Source organism: Myotis nattereri (genome assembly GCF_964212035.1).
Source record: "Myotis nattereri genome assembly, chromosome: 7".
Taxonomy (NCBI): Eukaryota; Metazoa; Chordata; class Mammalia; order Chiroptera; family Vespertilionidae; genus Myotis; species Myotis nattereri.
In genome coordinates this window covers 25079598-25101349 of record NC_138082.1, presented here as the reverse complement: position 1 = coordinate 25101349, position 21752 = coordinate 25079598, and the positions used below count along the sequence as shown (strand labels likewise).

Genomic DNA, 21752 nt, shown 5'->3' with positions numbered 1-21752 from the left:
AAAAAGAAAAGAAAGAGGAACCACATCAAACATTTGGCAATGGTAGCTGTAATGCCCCTAACCTGAACCTACTTTGGGATCCCTTTACTTTAACCACTGTCACCAGATTACGAGGAAGCAAGATCCAACATAAAACATTCCCAGGACACTGCCAGCAGGTGACTAAAGGGCTAAAACCCCTTATAATGGTTTGGGCCTGCAACAATAAAATGAGATCTTCTAAAACAACTTCTAAAGAAACAACACACGATCCTGGCCAAAAATTAACTGAAGGGTGAGGGTGATAACTCTCAACATCTGCTTTTCTTAAGACTCTCCTAAGCTCTCTAATAATACACTTTTGACCAAGAAAAGAAGAGATCATTTCAAGGTCGAAATCTTTCCATGCATTAAGATACTCCCATTAGTGCAAAAGGACATTAAACATTTTAAGCAACTGGCATTTCATGTGGTTGCTTGGACAGAGAAGGAAAGGTGTTTGTCATTTCACATGGGGTCTTCATGCAGAGATGAGGAGGGAGCCATTGCGTTTCCTTTCAGAAGGCTTGGGAGTACTTGCATGGTTTAAAAAATATCCCCTCAGGTAGAGATCATAACCAATACAGCTACATTTGGGACTCTGTAACAAATTGTAAAAAATTCTTATATGGAACAATGGTAATAATCTTAGTAACTAATATTCCTCAAAAGTACAAAGGATCCTTATAAGATAATTTTATCTATAAAATAAAAGTGGTTTAATTTTTCTCTAAACATAAAACTATTACCTTCCATTGTAAAAAAAAATGGCAGAAAATACAGACAAGCATGAATAAAACTTTTTTTTAAATGTCCAGAGAGAACCACTGGTAACATTAGGTTCATTATTCCAAATCTTTTTAAAAAATATGTTCCAATACATGCTTAGACTAGTACAGTTTTAAAAACTGGGTCATATTATAAATGTAACTGTTAAAAATGGGCTCTTTTTGGTTGAACATATCACAACATGTTTCCATGTCTAGAACTAGATAGAATTTTAATTACTTTCAAGATATCCTTTGGATATTGTGGTTAGGTATTTCCCTTTGTCGAATACAGTAGGGAAAAAGCCTTTTACAATTAGATATTTGATAAGTTAGATATGGTGATGGAAAGTACCTGTGGGAGAAGAACAAAAATCTAACAAACAGATGAATGGGACTACCACTTGGGGAAGGAATATATTGTTGACCTTGAGCCTAAAAAAAGCAGCCATTAAAATGTGAGCTTGTGCATCCCCTGCCATAGTCTCAGCCAGTGCCATTTAGAGGATAGTGAAATAAAGAGGAACCTACTTTACTTTCTATGTATACCAGAGACAATGATCTCTTTTATTAATTGTCAATTTAAAATTAATCTATGATCCTCCATGAAATTACACATGGGCAAAGTAAACTTCAAGCATGATATACTAAATATGCTCTCGTGGTTCTATTTCATCTTATTTCATATTCTACCCCAAGAAAAACATGGGTGATAAAGATTTAACCTAGAGTGCAAATCTCAGAAAGGCAAGAATGTCAGATCCCAGGGACTCCAGGGCTGAAAGTAGCTGGTAGGCCAGGAGGGGTAGGGGTTGAAGACATCAAGCATGTTTACGGACTGAGAGACAAAATGACCGTGGAGGGCAGACTGAAGACGAGTGTACAGATGTGACATACTTGCAACACCAACTGGAAGTGGATTAACAAAACAAGACGCAGCAACAAAAAAATTGTTTTAATGCCAAAACCCTGCAGCGATAACACAAGTCAGTCGAACTGAAGTCAAGGGCAAATGTGCTTTTCTGACCCTCAAGCATGTCTCCCTGTTCTCTGTGGGCAGGTAGCCTGGGCCAGTGAGCAGGTGGTTTACCAGCAAGGCCTGTGGCTCTGGAAATAGACAGCATAGCCAGCTGAAGGGGCACCTGGGAGACAATCTCCCGGATGCTGCTTTGTGTCTCCTGTGCTTCCTTCAGGCTGTGCCAGGAACGCCTGCAGTAAGAGCTATGGGAAGGATGGCAGGACCAAGTTTTAGAAGGCGGGATTAATATTTTAAAACTTTCTCTTTGGATATAACTATAAGTTCACAAGCAATTGCCAAGGTAGTACAGAGAGGTCTTGGGTATCCTCAGCTGTTTTTTCCCCCCAATGGTTACACCTTTCATAATTATGGATACCATTCTACACCAGGAATCTGCCATTGGCACTGTGTGTGCATAGCTCTATGCCATTTCACCACATGTGTGGACTCACATAATCACCACTGTCATCAAGTTACAACACTCTTCCGTCATCACAAAGATCTCCCTCCGTTCCAACCCCTTTATGGTCATTACCCTATTCTTAACCCCTGGCAACCATAATCTGTTTTCCATCTTCATAATTTTGTCATTTCAAGAATGTTATATAAATGGAATTCTACAGTATGTGACCTTTGCAGAAATGGCCTTTTCACTCAGCACAATGCCCGTGAGATCCATACAAGTTGTTGGGTAAGTCAATAGCTCCTTCCTTTTGTATTGCACGGTATCGCACGGTACCAGACTTTATGCAGCCATTCATCTAGTGGGAGACATTTTGGTTGCTTCCAGTGTTTACTAATACAAATAAAGCTGCTATAAAAGTCATGTACAGGTTTTTGTGTGAATAAATGAATATATCTCTGGGATAAATGCCGGGAGTGTAGAAGTGGGTTGCAAAGTAAATGTATAGTTAGTATTAACTTTTAAAAATTAAATAAATAAGTTTCTCTTTCCAAAAGTTGAAGCTAAAAAACAAAATAAATTAACATGCATAACAGAAATAGGCTCATAGATACAGAGAACATTTTGACTGTTGCCAGATGGGAAGGGGGTTGGGAGGATGGGTGGGAAAGGTGAGGGGACTAAAAAAATACAAATTGGTAGTTACAGAATAGTCATGGGGATATAAAGTACACAGGGAATGTAGTCAATATATTCTAGTAACTATGCATGATGTCAGATGGGTGGGAGATTTATCGGGATGACCACTTAGTAAGTTGTATATTGTCTAATCATTGGGGTGTACACCTGAAACTAATATAATATTGTATGTCAACTATAATTGTTTAAAAATATTTTTAAAAGTAACATTTTTCCATTACAGAGTATTTATCTGGGGAGTCAACTGGGCCTGGGGTCAGGTTGGGGAAGGGGGAGAAAAAACATTGATTACCAAATAAGTTGTTTTAAGTCTAAAAAAGGGTATTGTGTTTTGGGGCCTTAGTCTAACACACAGGCACTGTAATCTATGCAAGCATGTCTGTCTACACCAGGAAGTGCTCAGGATGAGTGTGAGAAGTCCCAGTTCCGCCCTGCAATGGGATTGGGGTGGTCAGCATGAAGAAATCAGGCTGGACCATTTATAACCCAACTTGTTGAAAAAATTCAGATAATCCCTTCAGGGTCAAAATATTCGGACAGTAAAATATGTCTGTGGCATCAGATGGATTTAGATGGAGGCAAAGTTGAGTGATCAATGGATGATAGTCTTTCCTAAAGTAACAATTACTCAGACTGAATAATATTGGGGGTAGTCAATAGTCATTCCATTCCTCCTATTTAAGGGCACATGTGATATAGCCGAGCATGGCAAGAAGGTAGCTCTGGGGCCTCCTCAGGAGCCAGCCAGAATGGGGAGACCCAAGGCTGGGAGGACCCCGGTGGGGTCTCCAGAGTTGTCTGTTACCCTCTGCAATGTGCAACAGAACTAATCATTTTCTCACTTCACTATTATCCTATCGCAATATGGGTGGGGGTGGGGGGGTGGGGGCGGGGAACACCCTCTAAGCATATATTACCTTCCAGGCTCAGAGTTGCAGGGAATGTATGCTTTCCCTGACGCTATCAGAAACCCTACGCCCAACCCAACACTGCTGAAACACTATCACAAACCTTTTGGCAGGAAGCAAATGAAATAAGCTGCTCTGTTGCCCTCAGGAAATAATGTGATATTCAGACTTAGGTTGAAGTGCAAAGATAAACATTGCAACAATCTAAATACAAACAGAAAATGGATTTAAAAATGTAAGTTATAATCACATACAAATTATACTATTAAAATCATATAATTTGAGAATATTCAGTGACATGGGGAAATGCTCACGATATGAGTGATAAAAGCTAATTCCAATAATATATGTATATAGCATGTTCATAACTCAAAATATCCTCTATTTGCATAGAAACAAAAAGGAATCAATACTCTTAAATGTTAATATTTTTCTCTGGGTTGCAAAATTATGACAAGATTTTTGTTTTCTTCCTTATATGTCTTGCTGTTCTTCCACTATTTCTGACATAAGCATGTATACTTTAATAACTGAAAAATATGAAATTTTATTTTAAAATATTTGATATCTCCCTAGCTAAAAAGTCATCAAATGATCAAAAATTCAGAAAGAAGAAAAAATAGCCAACCAACTCCTAACAGAGCCGCCTTTCACTTGTAATGCTTTTAACAAAAGCTTTGATTTTCTAGTTCATGGCCACCTTTTAAATCATCCTTCAAGAGAGAATAATTTTTTTTAACTGAAAAAAAAAGTTCATCTAAGCTCTTTCTCTACCAATGAAGCCCTGGCCTCTCAGCGTCCAACATTTTACCTTCAGGAACTGCTTCCCCCCACCCACAGGAGTCCCTGCTTTGATGGGCTGGCTCCCATAAAATTCTATGGAAACAAAGTTTTTGCCACTTGGAAAAATCCAAACATACCCACAGAAGGCAGAGAGGACATTTCTTCCTCAGGCATGATAACCAAATGAATGGGCATTAACAAAAGCAAGAATGAAGCTGGTGTCTTGTTTTGTTTTGTTTTATTAAACTAAGAGGTGAGCCCTATGGGGCTGGAGGGAATATTCAAAATAGTTCAAGGGCACCATTACTGCCTTCCCAAGGTTCCCAAGCCCCGCCCTCAAGGCATCAGGTGGTTAACCCTTCCCTCTCCATCCACCTCAGGCCATGCCTAAGGATTTTTTCTTGTTTTATTTAAAACACTTTGCTGATCAGTCCATATTGTGTTGGAAACAAGAGCGCAGGGAGAAAAATGTGACTCATTGTCATGCCTGGATTTTTCAGTGTCTCATTTTCTCAGCATGCAGAAAGTATCTCCCCAGATGAGCAGAATAATAAAGACCAGTGGATGCCCCCGTTTTCAGCATTTCAGGCAGGAGCACTCTAAATGTGCTGCTAAGAAACCAGGACAGAACTGTCTCCCGGTGAACTGCCCTTCATAGATAAAATGTCAGAATGGATTTAATCATTAACACGACTGCACCAGCAGAAGTGAAAGTGCTTTTCTAAAACCTAAAAGTTTGACATCTCAATTCCAAGTCAAGTAAGTTGAGATTAGACCAGGCTCACTAAACAGCCTTTCTAAAACACGGTCATCAAATCACATTGTTTAATTCAACGGGTGTTTCCCCATCACCAGGTTTCCTCGGTACCCGATCTTCTCTCATGGTGTCCCACGGAAGAAAGCAAAGTAGTAAAAAGTGATTCATTAATTAAAATCCTCCATCATTTCCTGGATGAAAAGGAAGGAGCCAACAATAACAAACATGAAGGTAAAAGAAGCCACAGGCAGGTAAAGTGGTCAGGGAAAAAATGATCGCAGATGTGACTGGAGAGAGCAGGTGATCACATTTCTGCCAAGAAAGAAAAAGTTGAGTTTAGCACAGCTTTCATGCTTCATTCGATAGATAATAATAAATACCTGCCATGTTCCAGGCACATGGTAGATCCTGGGGATGCACAGGTGAGAAAGAGGGATCTGGACCCGGGGCCCCTCTCCCTTCTGAACTACACAAAAATGACAGAATCAATGATCTAAGCGCAATGATGTGCAAGTCTCCAGAGCAGTAGGGACCACACATCCTGGTTGCAAAGGGAGACCCACCCAGTTCTCTCCAGTGACTATTTGTCACATGACTCCTCAGGAAGTAAGGACACAGAGCCAGCGGCCACACAGCCAGCCCCCTTGCCTGAGCCCCTCATTCTAATCTATCCTGAAAGCCAACAGTCCCTGTAGCACCTGCCCCCAGCAGTGGAGTCCACCATACTCAAGACTCACTTTCCTTCTCCACTCGGAGTTTTTCCTTCTGCTATTAGCATTGCTTCGGAGGACTTCCTGCTCTCCTCTCCATCTCGGGAGTCTGCTGTCCTACTGCTTTCTCTGCCTTCAGTCTTCCCCTTTCTCTCCGCAGTTCATCACCACTCTTCCTTTTATGTCCCTATGTCTGGGTCTTGCATTCACACTCCCTAGACAGCAATCTGATTGATATGCAGTGTTCCAGTTGTATGAAGTTCTCACTCCAGGCCATTTAATAGGATGCTGGCCAGCCGACAGAAGGCTGCCTTTAACTCGGGGGCTGCCCCCCCTCCAATCAGTTAATATCCAAAATGATGGGGCCCCATGATTTAAAGCATGGTAACCAATGTATTAAGGCATCCTGTGGTCTCTTTCCTCCTAAGGCAGTGGTTCTCAACCTTCCTAATGCCGCGACCCTTTAATACAGTTCCTCATGTTGTGGTGACCCCCAATTTCATTGTTACAAATTGAACATAATTAAAGCATAGTGATTAATCACAAAAACAATATGTAATTATATATGTGTTTTCCGAACGACCCTTTCACAGGGGTCGCCTAAGACCATCGAAAAACACATATATAATTACATATTGTTTTTGTGATTAATCACTATGCTTTAATTATGTTCAATTTGTAACAATGAAAATACATCCTGCATATCAGATAGTTACATTACGATGCATAAGAGTAGCAAAATTACAGTTATGAAGTAGCAACGAAAATAATTTTATGGCTGGGGGCCACCACAGCATGAGGAACTGTATTAAGGGGTCGCGGCGTTAGGAGGGCTGAGAACCACGCTCAAGGATAATCATGAAGAACCCAACACAGATATTAAGGCTTCCATGTTTGTCCCCTTTTTGCTGTGTTTGAACATAACATCACCACTTCTCAAATGCTTCATCCACAGCCTCCCTTCTGCCCACTCAGGCAGAGCCATTCAATCCCACGTTCTTTCCCATTAAGCACATGAACCTTTCTTATCACTGTCCCAGTTGCCAATTCTGAGTTGGCACATGGGATGAATTGGATTTGCCATCCCCCTGTTGATAGGATGAAATCCAAATTCTGCAGGGAGCCACATTACAGCTTAAGTCTAAGACTCTGGCTCTAGCCCCAAATTCCAGCCAGTATTAAATTACCACACCAATTTCTTTATGCAACCTGTGCTTGGATATTTCCCATTTGTCCTCTCCACCTCTCCCCAGGGAGGCTGACCTTTATGGATTGCATCAGCCAGGCTCTCATACTCCCTGGCTTCTGATTGAATTTGGCCAAAGGGAGGCCCTGACAGGATATGAGAGGGCATTTGGAGGAGTCTCAGATATATTTACCTCCCCACTTCTGCCTGGAGGTGGCTATGTTTCTCTATTGAAGTCCTCAGCTCCTGGCAAGGGCCTCTCTCTGACATCTAAGCTCTCCTTGGCGCTGGGGTTACCAGAACCCTATCCACTCCCCTTGCTTTTCTTAGGCTAAATTTGCCTGCTCCAAAACCATATTTATTTTTTGCAATCCTGCCTACACCTTTAAAAATGAGCCCATCTTTGAATCCCCTTCAATTACCTGCCCCTTAAAAAAATTAGACATTATTTTTTGAACACTTTCAATTTATAGAGAAATTTAGAACGTAGTACTAAGAGTTTCCATATACTCCACATCCTTCCATACAATCTGCTGCCAGTTTCCCTATCATTAATATATGATTAGTCTGATACATTCATTATAACACTGACGCGTTATTATCTAAAGTCCATTCTTTGTTTAGACTTCTTTAGTTTTTTCCTAATGTCCTTTTTCCCCCTGTTCTACTGGCCCATCCAGGACACCACAATAGTCATATCCCCTAAGGCTCCTCCTGGCTGTAACAGTTTTTTCAGACTTTCCTTGTTTTTTATGACCTTGACAGTTTTGAAGAATAGAATGTCCCTCATTTGCAGAATGTCCCAAACTGGGATTTGCTTGATGTCATTCTCATGTTTAGACTGAGGTATGAGTTTGGGGGAGGAAGCTACAGAGGTGAAGTGCCTTTTTTCAACATGTATCAAGAGCATATGAGCCCAGCTGGCATGGCTCAGTGGTTGAGCACTGACCTATGAACCAGAAGGTCATGGTTTGATTCCCAGTCAGGGCATATGCCCAGGTTGTGGGCTTGATCCCCAGTGTGGGGCATGCAGGAGGCAGCCGATCAATGATTCTCTCTCATCATCGATGTGTCTCTCTCTCTCTCTCTCTCTCTCTCTCTCTCTCTCTCTCTCTCTCTCTCTCTCTCCCCCTTCCTCTCTGAAATCAATAATAAAAGAGTGTATGCTATCAATATGCAACATACTGTCCACATGACTTCTCACTGTTGATGTTAACCTTGACTACCTGGTGGAGATAGTGCCTGCCAGATTTCTATGCTATAAAGTTATTCTTTTTTTTCTGCCTCTTTCTATATTATTCTCTTTAGAAGGAAGTCACCTTGTGTACCTCACACTTAAGGAGGGGGAAGTTATTCTTCCTCCACCAGAAAGTGGGATAGAGCCTATGTGTGTTTTTAAAAAAATATATGTTTTTCATTGATTGTTTTTTTTATATATATATATAGAGAGAAACATTGATGTGAGAGAGAAACATCGGCTGCCTCCTGCATGCCCCCTACTGGGGATTGAGCCCGCAATTGGCATGTGCCCTGACCAGGAATAGAACACATGACCTTCTTGTTTATGGGACGAGATTCAACCAACTGAGCCACACCAGCCAGGATGTGGTTTATTGTTGTTTGGCTTGTTTTTTAATCGAGGTAAAATATATAGAACATAAAATTTGTCATTTTAACCATTTTAAGGATTTTGGTTACCATTTTTCAATAGGCCATCTAATTCCTGCTGGAACTCTTACTATACCAAGTTGAACTTGTTGCTATTCACCAATAATAAAATGACAATGTGTCTTTATGTTTTATCACATGAGATCCGCAGGCAGAGAAAAGAGATCCTCCCATCTTTTTCTATTTGACTCCTACTCACTCTTTAAACCCCGACTCAAGCCTTCCTGGGCTCCTCCAGGTATGGGGAGGCACTCCTGCCATTGAATCCCTGGCCATGTTGTTATCCTTCTAATCTAGTAATTTTTGCATTGCATCATTTTCTTTGTGGCTTTCCCAAGGCAGGAACTAAATCTTACTTACCTTTGTAGCTTTAAGGCTGGGGACTGTCCCAGAAACTCAGTGCTGGTCAATAAATATTGAAAATAAAGGAATAAAAGTGAGATAGAAGTCAAAGTGGACTATTTTTTCCAAAATTTAGGAAAGTGTTAATACCTAATATTGTTGAGGGTGTGGGAAACCTGCCCTCATAGTTATGTGCCCTAGCACACCCTTTCTGCAGGGCAAATTGCTAGCACCTATTCAAAGCCTTACTATATGCATATTTCTACCAGCCAATTCCAAGCATGGAAATGTAAAGTAAGAGGAGAGTCAAAGGCCAAGGTCTTGAGAATGATTTCTTGAATTTGACACCAAAAGTAAAGGCAACAAGTGCAAGAAGAAGCAAGTAGGACTACATCAACCTAAAAAACTTCTGCACAGAAAAGAAAACCATCAACAAAATGAAAAGGCACCTAGAGCAGGGAAAGAATATTTGTAAGTCATATATCTGATAAAGGATTAATTTCCAAAATATACAAACAATTCATACAGCTCAACAGCAAAAAAAACCAACAAAAAAACAAAAAAAAAAACCAAAACACAATTAGATTAAAGAATGGGCAGAGGATCTGAATAGACATTTTTCTAAAGCAGACATACAGATGGCCAACAAGTACATGAAAAGATGCTCAACATCACTAATCATCATGGAGATGCAAATCAAACCCACAGTGTGATATTACCTTATACCTGTTGGAATGGCTATGATTAAAAAGACCAAAAAAGAAAAAATAAAGAAAAAAAAGAACACCAATAAGCGCTGGCGAGGATTTGGAGAAAAGGGAACCCCTGTGCACTGTTGGTAGGAATGCAAATTAGTGCAGTCACTATGGAAAACAGCATGGAGATTCCTCAAAAAATTAAAAAGAGAACTTCCATATGATCCAGGAGTTCCACTTCCGGGTTTTTTCCCCAAGAAAAAAAGAGAATACTAACACGCAGCCCCATGTTCATTGCAGCATTATTACAATAGCCAAGATATGGAAGCAACTTGTGTCCATTGACAGATGAATGGATATAGAAAATGTGCTCCCCCACATGCACACAGTGGAGTATGATTCAGCCATAAAAAGTTATTGCCACGTGCAAAAGCCTTGGGGAGGGCCAAGAGGGGCTCAGTGGTTGAATGTCAGCCCAGGAACCAGAAAGTCATGGTTCAATTACTGGTCAGGGCACATAGCCCGGGTTGCAGGCTCAATTCCCAGTAAGAGGCGTGTAGAAGGCAGCCGATTAATGATGTTTCTCTCTCATTGATGTTTCTATCTCTCTATGCCTCTCCCTTCCTCTCTCTCTAAAAATTAATGAAAAAAAAATAACATCTTTGTTCAACTACCTTTTTACATATCTTGATTGTCTTTAATTGAGATATAATTGACATTAATTTCAGGTGTACAACATAATGATACAGTATTTGTGTGCATTGTGAAATGACCTCACAGTTACAGCAATAGGTCAACTAAATTTTTGTATGCTCATGCTATGGATAACATATAGTTATTAAAGATCAGGTTTAATATTCACTGAGTGATTTTCTTTAGTAGTAGTACAATGGGCATGGATCTAACATTTTCTTTGTATTTTTCCATATCTTCTAGACTGAACAATATCTGTAACTAGAAAAAAAAGATCAAATATACTTTTTCAAAGTGGTTTATTTTGCCATTTCAAACCTCAACATTCATCTAAAGATAATCAAAACTTGAAGTTTGACCTGTTGGCCATTTTAGCTATAATCAAGTCAAAATGTCACAGCTGCCATAGCAGCTGTCTCTGGCCATCACTATCTTTGTCCTGAACACACTAAGGGTGGTAGATCCCAGGACAAGAGAATTCAGAGCTCCCATCTGTTTGGCAATTTTTCTGGGCCCCACTTCTGACCTGGATCCTGGACATTGTTGTTAAAGCTCCTCTGACTATAATTTATAGCTACAGTTGTACATCCATGCATCTATTTCACTCTGCTCATTTTGCATATGGGACAATTGAGGCCCAGAGGAATTCAACGTGACACCGAGGCAGAACCAGATTCAGGTCTCCAGATTCCTGCGATGCTTCTTTGCATTTTAGCAAGCCAATGAAGTCCAGGGTGGGGTTTAGTGGATTGACAGACTTGGAGGGCCCCAAATGTTTCAGAGGGAAAGAGGAGAGCAAAGACTTCTAAAAGCAACCTATTTTTAATCCCCTCCCCAACCCAACTTTAGAACTATATCTCAGCAAATAGTTATCAAAGAGTATTTATTGAGCACAATGTAATTTGGAAAGATTATCTCTAGTTTAATATAATGATGGGAAAAGGCACTGCAAAGTCTAACTTAATGCAACTGTGTTGAGTAAGCAAAGATGATAAAAATCAAAATACCATTATAACCAAGGCTGGCTCTGCCCCATAACAAATAAACACAATTCTAATTGGGCCTTTGTCCTCCTAGCTCAGTCCCAGGACCCCTGTCTCTTGCTCTTGGCTGCTGCCAAGAATGTCCTCTAATAGTTACCCTGGGAGACCAATTACCCTTGCACACCAAAACCAAGCTCTCTTTCTACACAATCTCCACTCTGCTCCCAACCAAGCCCCAACACTACACGTTTTCTCAATGAGACCAAGTAAGTGAAGATGCACAGTGGAAGGAGTTTAAACTTGAGAGTCAAAAGATCCAGCTGTGTGGGTATTTGGCAAGTCCTCAACAAAGCATTTAACCCTTCAGGACTCAGAACTCTGTGAAATTCATGACTCCTGGGACACATCTGAAGATCAGTCTGACTTAGTGATAGCTTTGTGCAAGCCCAGCCCAGTCCAGCCCTGGTTCAGAAAATATGTAATTAGTCTTTAAGCGCGGAGTGTGTGGTGTTAAGAGAATGTGGAAAGGAAAATCCTTATTTGATCATTTCCATACTTGTCCTGTGTTAAGATTAAATATAAAAAATGTGAGAGGTGGCCGAAACCGGTTTGGCTCAGTGGACAGAGCGTTGGCCTGCGGACTGAAAGGTCCCGGGTTCGATTCCGGTCAAGGGCATGTACCTGGGTTGCGGGCACATCCCCAGTGGGAGATGTGCAGGAGGCAGCTGATCGATGTTTCTCGCTCATCGATGTTTCTAACTCTCTATCTCTCTCCCTTCCTCTCTGTAAAAAATCAATAAAATATATTTTTTAAAAAATGTGAGAGGTGATACAATTAGATTTGTTGCAATCTAAAGTCACCCAAGTGAGGAAAACAACCTGTCTGTTGTTTGAAGGGTCTTAAATCAATGTCCTAGTGCTGTCTGACTCCTAGGCTATGTGGAAAAACTTTGTTTCAATATTTACTCTTAAATTTTAAAAAATCTTGAATTTTTTGTCTTGAATTTTTAGCCCTCTCTTCCTTTTTTCTGCTCCATAGTGAGTACACTCATGTGTTGGATACAAAGGGAGGAAACCCTACCATTTGGCTCACTGGAGGCCCAGGCTCTCTGAGCAGCAAAAGGACACTTCTCTGCAAGAAATCCTTTTCTTGCTTTTAAAGGGCTGTTTTTATATTGTGAGTGCAAACTCATTCATTCACAAAATCCACTGAGCTCCCATGTGCTGGGCCACAGGGGTGGGGGAAATAATGACCACACCAGACAAGTTCCGCACATTTTTGGACCTCACCATCCATACAGGAGAATGGCAATAATCAGATCTCCACGCAAAGGTGTATTTAGACAATGTGAGCAATGCTGCAATGAAGAAACACAGAAGCACCCTGGCCGGTCTGACTCAGTGATTGGAGTGTCAGCCTGTGCACCAAAGGGTCTTGGGTTTGATTCCCGGTCAAGGGCACACACCTGGGTTACAGGCTCAATCCCTGGCCGCAGTTGGAGCTTGTGCAGGAGGCAAACAATCAATGTGTCTCTCCCCTCACCCCACACACCCCTGCCTCTCTCCCTTCCACTCTCTAAAAAAAAAAAAAAAAAAAAGAAAGAAAGAAAGAAAGAAAAAATCAATGGGAAAAATATTCTTGGGTGAGGATCAACAAAAGGAAGGAAGAAAAAAACACAAGAATCAAAGAGAACCTAAAAAGTGGGGTGAGCCCTAGCCGATTTGCTCAGTGGATAGAGTATCCACCTGAAAGGGGTTTGATTCCTGTCAAGGGCACATGCCCAGGTTGCCGGCAGGGGGCATGCAGCCGATCAATGATTCTTTCTCATCATTGATGTTTCTATCTCTCCCTTTCCCTTCTTCTCTGAAATCAGTAAAAATGTATTAAAAAAAATTTTTTTTTAAGTGGAGTGAGACTGGAAGGTGATCAAAGATGTCTCCTGAGGAACTGACCATTGAAATTGAAGGATGAGAGGGGGTTATTGAGGGAAAGGAGAGGCGGCCCCAGGCCAGAGGCCTAGGAGAAGGAAACTGCTGGAGAGAAGTTTCCTTGAACTGTCCCATGCACTCTTCTCATCTTGGGGGCAGTTATGCAATCCGTTTCTCCTGGGAACTCCACCTACATTTGCAAATTAATGTTCCCAAGTCACTTGAAACCAACACACCTTTAAAAATATTCATGAACCTCTCATTTATCAAATGCTGTCACATGTTTTTTTTCCCCATCACACATCACTATGGTGATTTCTTATGAATTCTTAGCTCACTCTTACCTGTTCCTGCTCTATAGTGAGTGAGTTATGTGTTGGGTGGGAGGTGAGGGAAATCCCTCATTTGGTTCACTATGACCAGACTCTTCAAGCCACAAGAAGACACTACTCCCTGCGATGAATCTGCTGATCATACGTTTAAAGGGCAAGAGTCTCCTTTTCCAGAACACATCTCCAGGGCTGATGTTTAAAACTGTTTGAAAAGCACTAGTGGGAAATGCATTCTTTTTCAGCTTCTTGAATTAGGGACACAGAATAGAAGCTTAAGAAGAGAGCAAAGAAAGCAGCTGGGGCATCTATCTGTGGGTGTAAACAGTGGGCGCACAGAAAATGCCCTACCACATTTCAGGAATGTGAATGGTCTTTATCCCCTCACTCTGCCCTATTTAAAAATTTTTTTTTTAAAAAAAATTGATTTCAGAAAGGAAGGGAGAGGGAGAGATAGAAACATCAATGATGAGAATCATTGGTCAGCTGCCTCTTGCACCCCCCCATCCCCCGCCCCCACTGGGGATCGAGCGGGGCAACCGCAATTGGGGCATGTGCCCTTGATAGGAATCAACCCAGGATCCTTCAGTCCACAGGCCGATGCTCTATCCACTGAGCCAAACCAGCTAGGGCAGCCCAATTTTAAGAAGAGGCAAGAAGATGGGGGGCGGGGGGGGGGGCGATCCTAAACTCATCTAAAAGTTACCGGACGTCATGTGAGGCAGAGAAGAAAAATAAAAGGAGAAAACAATATTATAGAGGAGGATTTGTCTAGAGTGGAACACACCCCGCCCCCCTCCCCTAGGCACACCATCTCAAGTTCTGTAATTCAACGCCCACAATACTCCACTCCACATAGAAACCAGGTTCTTCATAAGTCCCCAGTTACTAGAAATAGACACAGAAATAGTTATCAAAACTTCTAGGGAGAAAAAAATGGGGGGTTTACCCCCACACAAAGTGGGGGGGGGGATTGTTAATAAAATGCTTCTGTCCTCTGTGCCGCACTTTTTACCGCCCCCAGGGGAAGGACAGCCTCTGTGGGTGCCCAGGGCATCTCCCTGCAGCAGGCCGCCCTCTCTCCCAGGGGCAGCCCTCTGCCCTGGCAGACAGCAGCCTGGCACGTCGGCCGTCTGCAGCCTGTCTGGTCCCTCCCGCCCGGAGTCACTGCGACAAGACGCGCCGGCTTCCCCGGAGCCGCAGTGGGTTGTGGAGCCACAGCCGCAACACCTACAGGGGCGTGTGGTGAGCTTCCCTCCTGGCAGCATCGGTTAAAAGTCACTGGTGCCAGTTAATACAGGACCCACCCGGCGGCGGGCCCAGAGCTCTGCGGGGAGGGGGAGAGCGCAGCGCGGTGGGGCCGCATCCCTGGCCGGCGCTGCCAATCTCTCCAGGAACATTCCAACCCCAAGTTCTGTCCTCAGGGGGGCCACGCGGGAAGGTGAAGGGCACGTGGGGCCCGCCACACCCCGTTGGTGCAGATCAGGAAAGGGGGTGGGGGTGCGGCGGAAATTCCTGGAGCCCGGGGAGTTCTAAGAATCTCTCCCAGGGAAGCCGCTCATGAAAATGCCAAGGGCATCTCTCCGCTTTTCATGATGTAACTTACCCGACTGGGAGAATATGCATTTTATACATTTAACTCTAAGGCGGAAAGTCTCTAAATAGACAGCATGTCAAGCCCTGGGAGCACCTGATGTCTGAGTGGCCCTGGCTGCCACCAGGCAGGTGGACTCCCCCTTCGTCCTCCCGGCCACACTCGGCGCCAGGAGCCGGCTGGGTCGCTGCGGGGATGGCGCCCTCTCCGCCCCGCAGGCTCGGCTCCCGCCCGTCCCCGCCGCGGAGTCGCCTGGACCACTGGTCCGCCGGCCACGCAGCCGCTGCCCCCTCCCTCCCTCCCCCGCGTACACCTGCCCACGGTTACCTGCGGGGCCGCGGCTCTGAGCAGCCCATTGGCCGGCCCCCCGCCGCCCTTGCCGTTGACCGCGGGGTGATGACCGACCCCGGGCGCCCGCGCCGCGCCCTCCCCCGGGCCCGCGCCGTTCTCTCGGGGGTCGTCATCCGGCGCCGGGAAGAGCCCGCAGCGGCGCTGGAAGCGGGCGACGAGCTGGGAGTCCCGCAGGCTCCGCAGCAGCTCGGCCATGGTGCGCCCGGCGCCGCCGCCGCGCTAGGGCCTCTGCCAGCACCGGCCCCGCCTGTGCACCAGCCGCGCGGCTCCCGGGGCGGAGAGCGGGCGAGGCCGGGGCACCTGCCCACAGGTGCGCCGCTCGGGTCCTAGCGCCCGCCCCGCGCAGGAAGCCCAGCAGGACGCCTCCGCCCCGCGCCGGCACGTCCGCCCGCCTTTTCTTCCCCGCGGGCTCGGGCGCTCCCCGGAGTCTGCCGACCGGGACTGGGCGGAGCTGCACAGGTGCCTCAACCGCCCCTGTTCCCACGACCGCGCCCCCACCCGCTCCCGGCGGGCTCAGAGGTGCCACCTAAAGGGGCGCGGCCGAGCGTGTGTGGACCTCGGGAGTCCATCCTGCCGCGTGCGGCTGGTCCCATGGGTGACCCTCCTTTCCCTCTTGAGCCCAAGGTGGGGTAGGGTTTCCCCTCCAGCCCCCGCACCCAGCCCTCTACTCTGGCCTTTGACCAGTTCCTCCAGGGAAAGTCCCCTCCTTACACTACGTGCTGCGACATCTCGCCACAGGCCCGAGCTTCCCACCTTGCTCAGGAGCCCAGGGGGTCGATTCAGAGTGGGCCTGAGTCAGCCGCCGCGGCCCTGCCCTGCCCCGTGGTTTGACAACTGGGGCAACGCTTTAAACTTGTAGGTAGAAAACGCGATTCCTTCTGGACTGTCTGCTTTGAAAAAGGGGTCGCTTGCCCCTCCTCCTACCTCCTCCCCAGCCTCTATTTACACAATGACTCGAGGACCGGGGAACAAGATCTTTGGGGACCTTTAGACCCAAAGGGAACAAGGCGCGGAGGGACTGGGCGGTGGCTTTGACATCTCACGCACCTCCTTGTATTGGACAATCTGTGCAGTGCCTGCTCTAGGGACCTCTGTGGAACAGCTAAGGAAATGACCTGGAGGGGTTGGTTTTCTTCCCTCCCTCCTGAGTCTATTTCCAGGGGGCTGAGGTCCCCTGTAAGGGCCTTTGCTTTCTCACAAGGCGTGAGAGCCAGCAGTCAAATTGGGCCCAGCCATCTGCCAGCCACAAAAGTGCAACTCAATCCTCTGTCTTGTTTGCAGCAGAAGGTGCGCCTTTCCCGGTAGCCTGTCCAAAGCCTGCTAAGCATTTGGTTACACAAATGACTGTCAACAAGCGCCTGCCACTACCTTGTTTATTCAGTCTGCTTTCAGTCTAGGAAGTCTCAGTGCTGTAGCTTTCAAGGATTTGGTCTCCCTCATGACTTCGTTTCCGCTCTCCTTCCCAAAACTGTTTGGAGAGCAAGATCAAGGTGGCGGAGAGAGCAATGAACTCTTAGGAGACGCCATTTCCATTTATTTTACGGAAGAAGCACAGAGCTGCCCACACGATCCAGCTGCGCTACACACGGATGTCCAGTCATGGACACAGAAGGCTCCTTCCACATGGTTGCTGGGCCAGACCCTGTGATTTAGTTTTAATAGCTGGAGTTGTAGTAGGTCAGGACCTGATCTTTATCTGTGTTAAAACAACAACAGCCTGTTCTCCCATGAAGACACTTGAATAATGTGTCTCCCAAATTTGGTCTTCAATTTTCCTCTCTCCCAATTAGGAAAAGGTGGCAAAACAAAACATGGTACAGGCAGCAGAAGGCCACAGAATTGTAATAGTCAGACAACGCATTTTCTCTCCTGGGAGGAGCAGGCACATCTAGCCTCCAGTGACTGTTGGCTCAGTTTCTTCCTGTGATAAAACAACAATCCTCACTTCTTACCTTTCCTATAAGGCTGGTACACGTGTGTCGGGGTCTTTGGCTTATGGCAGTATCACTCAATCTCTTCCTCTGCTGTCACATGGCCTCCCTGTGTGCTGTGTGACTCTGTGTCCAAATCTCCCTCCTCTTATAAGGACACCAATCATTGGTTAGGGTCCACTCTAACCCAGTATGATCTCATCTTAATGGGATCGCATTCGCAAAAATTTTATTTCCAAATAAGGCCACATTCACACGTTCTGGGTGGACATGAGTTTTGGGGGAACACTAGTCAACCCAGCACAAGTACTCACTCTGTGCCAGGTATGTGCTCAGTAGTTTCATACTATGACTAATTAAATCACCTTTTCTCCCCCCAGCAGCCCTACGAAGTAGTCACTCATCCTCCATGTATTTGACAATCTGTACAGTGCCAGGCACTGTTCTAGGCCTGGGGAGACATCAGTTTAAAACAAACAGAGCCCCTTAATTATGGAACTTGTTTTGTAGTAGGGGAGACAGATAATAGGAAATCAAATGAATATGTGCTTGTAGGGCATGGTAAGTGCTCTGAAGAGAGAAAGCATGGTGGGTGGTGCAGGGGGATGGCATTTAGGTAACCAGGTTCCTGAGAAGGGGACATTTGTGCAGGTGACCTGCTCTCCTTAGCAAGACCAGGAGAAAGAGCATTCCAGACAGAGGAAACTGCAGTGGTAGAGGCCCAGTCAGGCCCAAAGCAAAATGCCTTAAAAATTAAAAATAAAAAAATAACCAAGAACACAAAGAATCTTTCGAAGGCGATGGATATGTTCATTATCTTGACTGTGGTTGTCATTTCACGGGTGTATACATGTGTCTTATCAAATTATAAAAAATCTTATCGAACATATCAAGTCATACACGTTAAATATGTGCATTTATTGTACAAGAGTTATATCTCAATAGGGCTGCTAGAAGCATAAATAAATAAATAAATAAATAGATAAATAAATAGATACATATGTGTGTGCATATGCATGCACATGCAAAAAAAATGAAAAGGAACACACACACACACACACACACACACACAACAGGGGGAAATACCCGTTTGTTGGCGCTAACAGGAACTTTCAGGATTTACTCTGTGTTCTTGACTTCTGTTTGAATTTTTCACAGACATGTATTACATATGTAACTTTTCATACAGGTGTTTAACACAAAACAATATAGAATACCTCGTGGACAAAAGAGATTAACTGCATGGGCCCACCCATAGGGTTACTTAAAAAAATTGTTTTGGAACTCTTTTACTAGTAACTGCTCAGACTTGGTTAGAGAAAGATGCAGGTTTTTAAGATCCTATATCATAAAAGGCTAATTTGCAAATTGACTGGTTGCTATGATGTGCACTGACCACCAGGGGGCAGACGCTCAATGCAGGAGCTGTCCCCTGGTGGTCAGTGCACTCCCACAGGGGGAGCGCTGCTCAGCCAGAAGCTGGGCTCACGGCTGGTGAGTGTAGCGGCAATGGCGGGAGCCTCTCCTGGACTGTGAGAGGGTGCAGGCTGGGCTGAGGGACTCCCCCACCCCCCGAGTGCACAATTTCATGCACTGAGCCTCTAGTATTTATATAAAAGAGATCATTGTGAGCAATGAAACCAAGAGATAATGTAGGCCACCAAGTAATACCTGTCTTCCTCACACAGTTAACAATACCCCTGCCAAACTCACCTGATAGTAACAATTTTTAATTTTTAAAAATTTTTTATTCATTGGTATATTTTTATTGATTCCAGCAAGGAAGGGAGAGGGAGAGAGAGATAGAAACATCAATGTTGAGAATTATTGATCCACTGTCTCCTGCATGCCCCCTGCTGTGGATTGAGCCTACATACAAGGCATGTGCCCTGAACTGGGAATGGAACGGGTGACTTCTTAGTGCATGGGTCAATGCTCAACCACTGAGACATACCAGAGGAGCAGACAGTAACAATTTTTAAAAACACGTGGCCTAGGGGCTTTTGAGTTTCCAGTTCTACAACCTAATGAGTCATCTTGTGAGAAGGGCCGTGGGCAGCGAAGGGTGCAGTGTGGACAGGTGTTCTTCAGGTCTCAGTGTTCTTCCCTGTTGAGGGCAGGGGACTGAAGGTCCTTTCAGCTGTGACAATGACTGCTGGCCGACAACCAATCTGTAACCGGCCTGAGCACATAGGACTGCAGAGCCCACTCTATACAAAAGCCCTATCCATCCACCTGCCGACACAGGTTCTTGGGATTAGCCTACACTAGGGCTACTGCCATCAGCACTCCTGAAGCCCTGAGGCCCCTGAACACAGTCTGCTGACACGTTGGTTCCAGCTACCGACGCACTGGAACCAACAGGCAGACCACAGGCCTCAGAGTCTGGCTCACACCTTGATCTTAAAAACAGAGTTGCCAACATTTAAATATCAGATAATACTATTATGTAAAATATAGAATTCTAGCCTCTCTTTAAAAACTGGGAACTCTGACATCACCAGGCCAAGATTCGTGGTGGCAATAGCCGAGCTGAATATCTGCTGCTCTCTCTAGACTGGACATCATTCTGGAGTTTTCCACAGCTCTCCCACTCTGTATTATTTTATATCCTCCTTTGATGGCGCATTTCATTGCCAGCTTGGCCCCTGAAGCATTTGGATTTACATCCACTGCACTTATTATATATATAAAAGAAAAGACAAACATGCAAATTGACTGTACCTTCACTATGCCTTAAGCCGCACCCACCAGCCAATCAGAGCAACTATATGCAAATTAACCCAACCAAGATGGCAGCTGGCAGCCACGGAGCTGGAGCGAGCAGGAGGCTTGGTTGCTCCAGTGATGGAGGAAGCCAAGCTTCCCGCCTGCCGTGGCTGGCTCTGAGGTCCACTGAAGGCAGCAAAGTTTCAATTATAGAAGGTAAATAAATCCCAGAATTTAAAAAAAAGAAAAGAAAAAAAGGAGAGGCTGGGAGCTTCCAACGCCAGGGGGCTTGGCCAGCCTGAAAACGGTCCTCAGCCCCTCACCCAGACTGGCCAGGCACCCCAGTGGGGACCCCCTACCCTAAAGGGGGTGTGGCCAGCCTGAAAACAGCCATTAGCCCCTCACCCAGGAGGGCTAAACCTCCATGGGGTGAGGGTCCCTACTGGGGGGGGACTTGACCAGCCTGCAAACAGCCATCAGCCCCTCACCCAGGCTGGCCAGGCACCCCAGCAGGACCCACACCCTGATACGGGACACCCTTCAGGGCAAACCAGCCAGCCCTCACCCAAGCACCAGGCCTCTATCCTATATAATAAAAGGGGCTGCCAAAACCGGTTTGGCTCAGTGGATAGAGCGTCGGCCTGCGGACTGAAGGGTCCCAGGTTCGATTCCGGTCAAGGGCATGTACCTGGGTTGCGGGCACATCCCCAGTAGGGGATGTGCAGGAGGCAGCTGATCGATGTTTCTCTCTCATCGATGTTTCTAGCTCTCTATCTCTCTCCCTTTCTCTCTGTAAAAAATCAATAAAATATATTTTAAAAAATAATAAAAAAAATAAAAGGGTAATATGCAAACTGATCCTAACAGCAGAACGACTGGGAATGACTGGTCACTATGACACACACTGACCACCAGGGGGCAGACGCTTAATGCAGGTGCTGCCCCTTAGTGGTCAGTGCGCTCCCACAGGGGGAGCTCTGCTCAGCCATAAGCCAGGCTGATGGCTGCCAGTACAGCAGTGGTGGTGGTGGGAGCCTCTCCCGCCTCCTCAGCAGCACTAAGAATGTCAGATTGCAGCTTAGGCCTGCTTCCTGCTGGCAAGTGGACATCCCCTGAGGGCTCCCAGGCTGCCAGAGGGGTGTCTGATTGCCAGCTTAGGCCCAATCCCCAGGGGAGCGGGCCTAAGCCAGCAGGTGGTCATCCCCTGAGGGGTCCCAGACTGTGAGAGGGCACAGGCTGGGCTGAGGGCCCCCCCCCCCCCGCGAGTGCACAAAATTTG

General features: G+C 45.3%; 1 protein-coding gene across 3 annotated transcripts in view; it reads right to left on the bottom strand.

Moving 5' to 3' along the window:
• The window catches only part of SGPP2 (sphingosine-1-phosphate phosphatase 2), a gene marked incomplete at its 5' end in the record, with an annotated part of 84448 nt that extends 68420 nt beyond the window's left edge, over positions 1-16028 (bottom strand). Inside the window, one exon of one of the 3 annotated variants that reach the window (XM_081095936.1) lies at positions 15810-16028. In XM_081095936.1, coding sequence (XP_080952062.1) covers positions 15810-16028 — 219 coding nt within the window. The remainder of the gene's footprint in view (positions 1-15809) is intronic. The other 2 variants (XM_081095937.1, XM_081095938.1) reach the window with 2 other exon arrangements.
• Positions 16029-21752: the final 5724 nt, after the last annotated feature.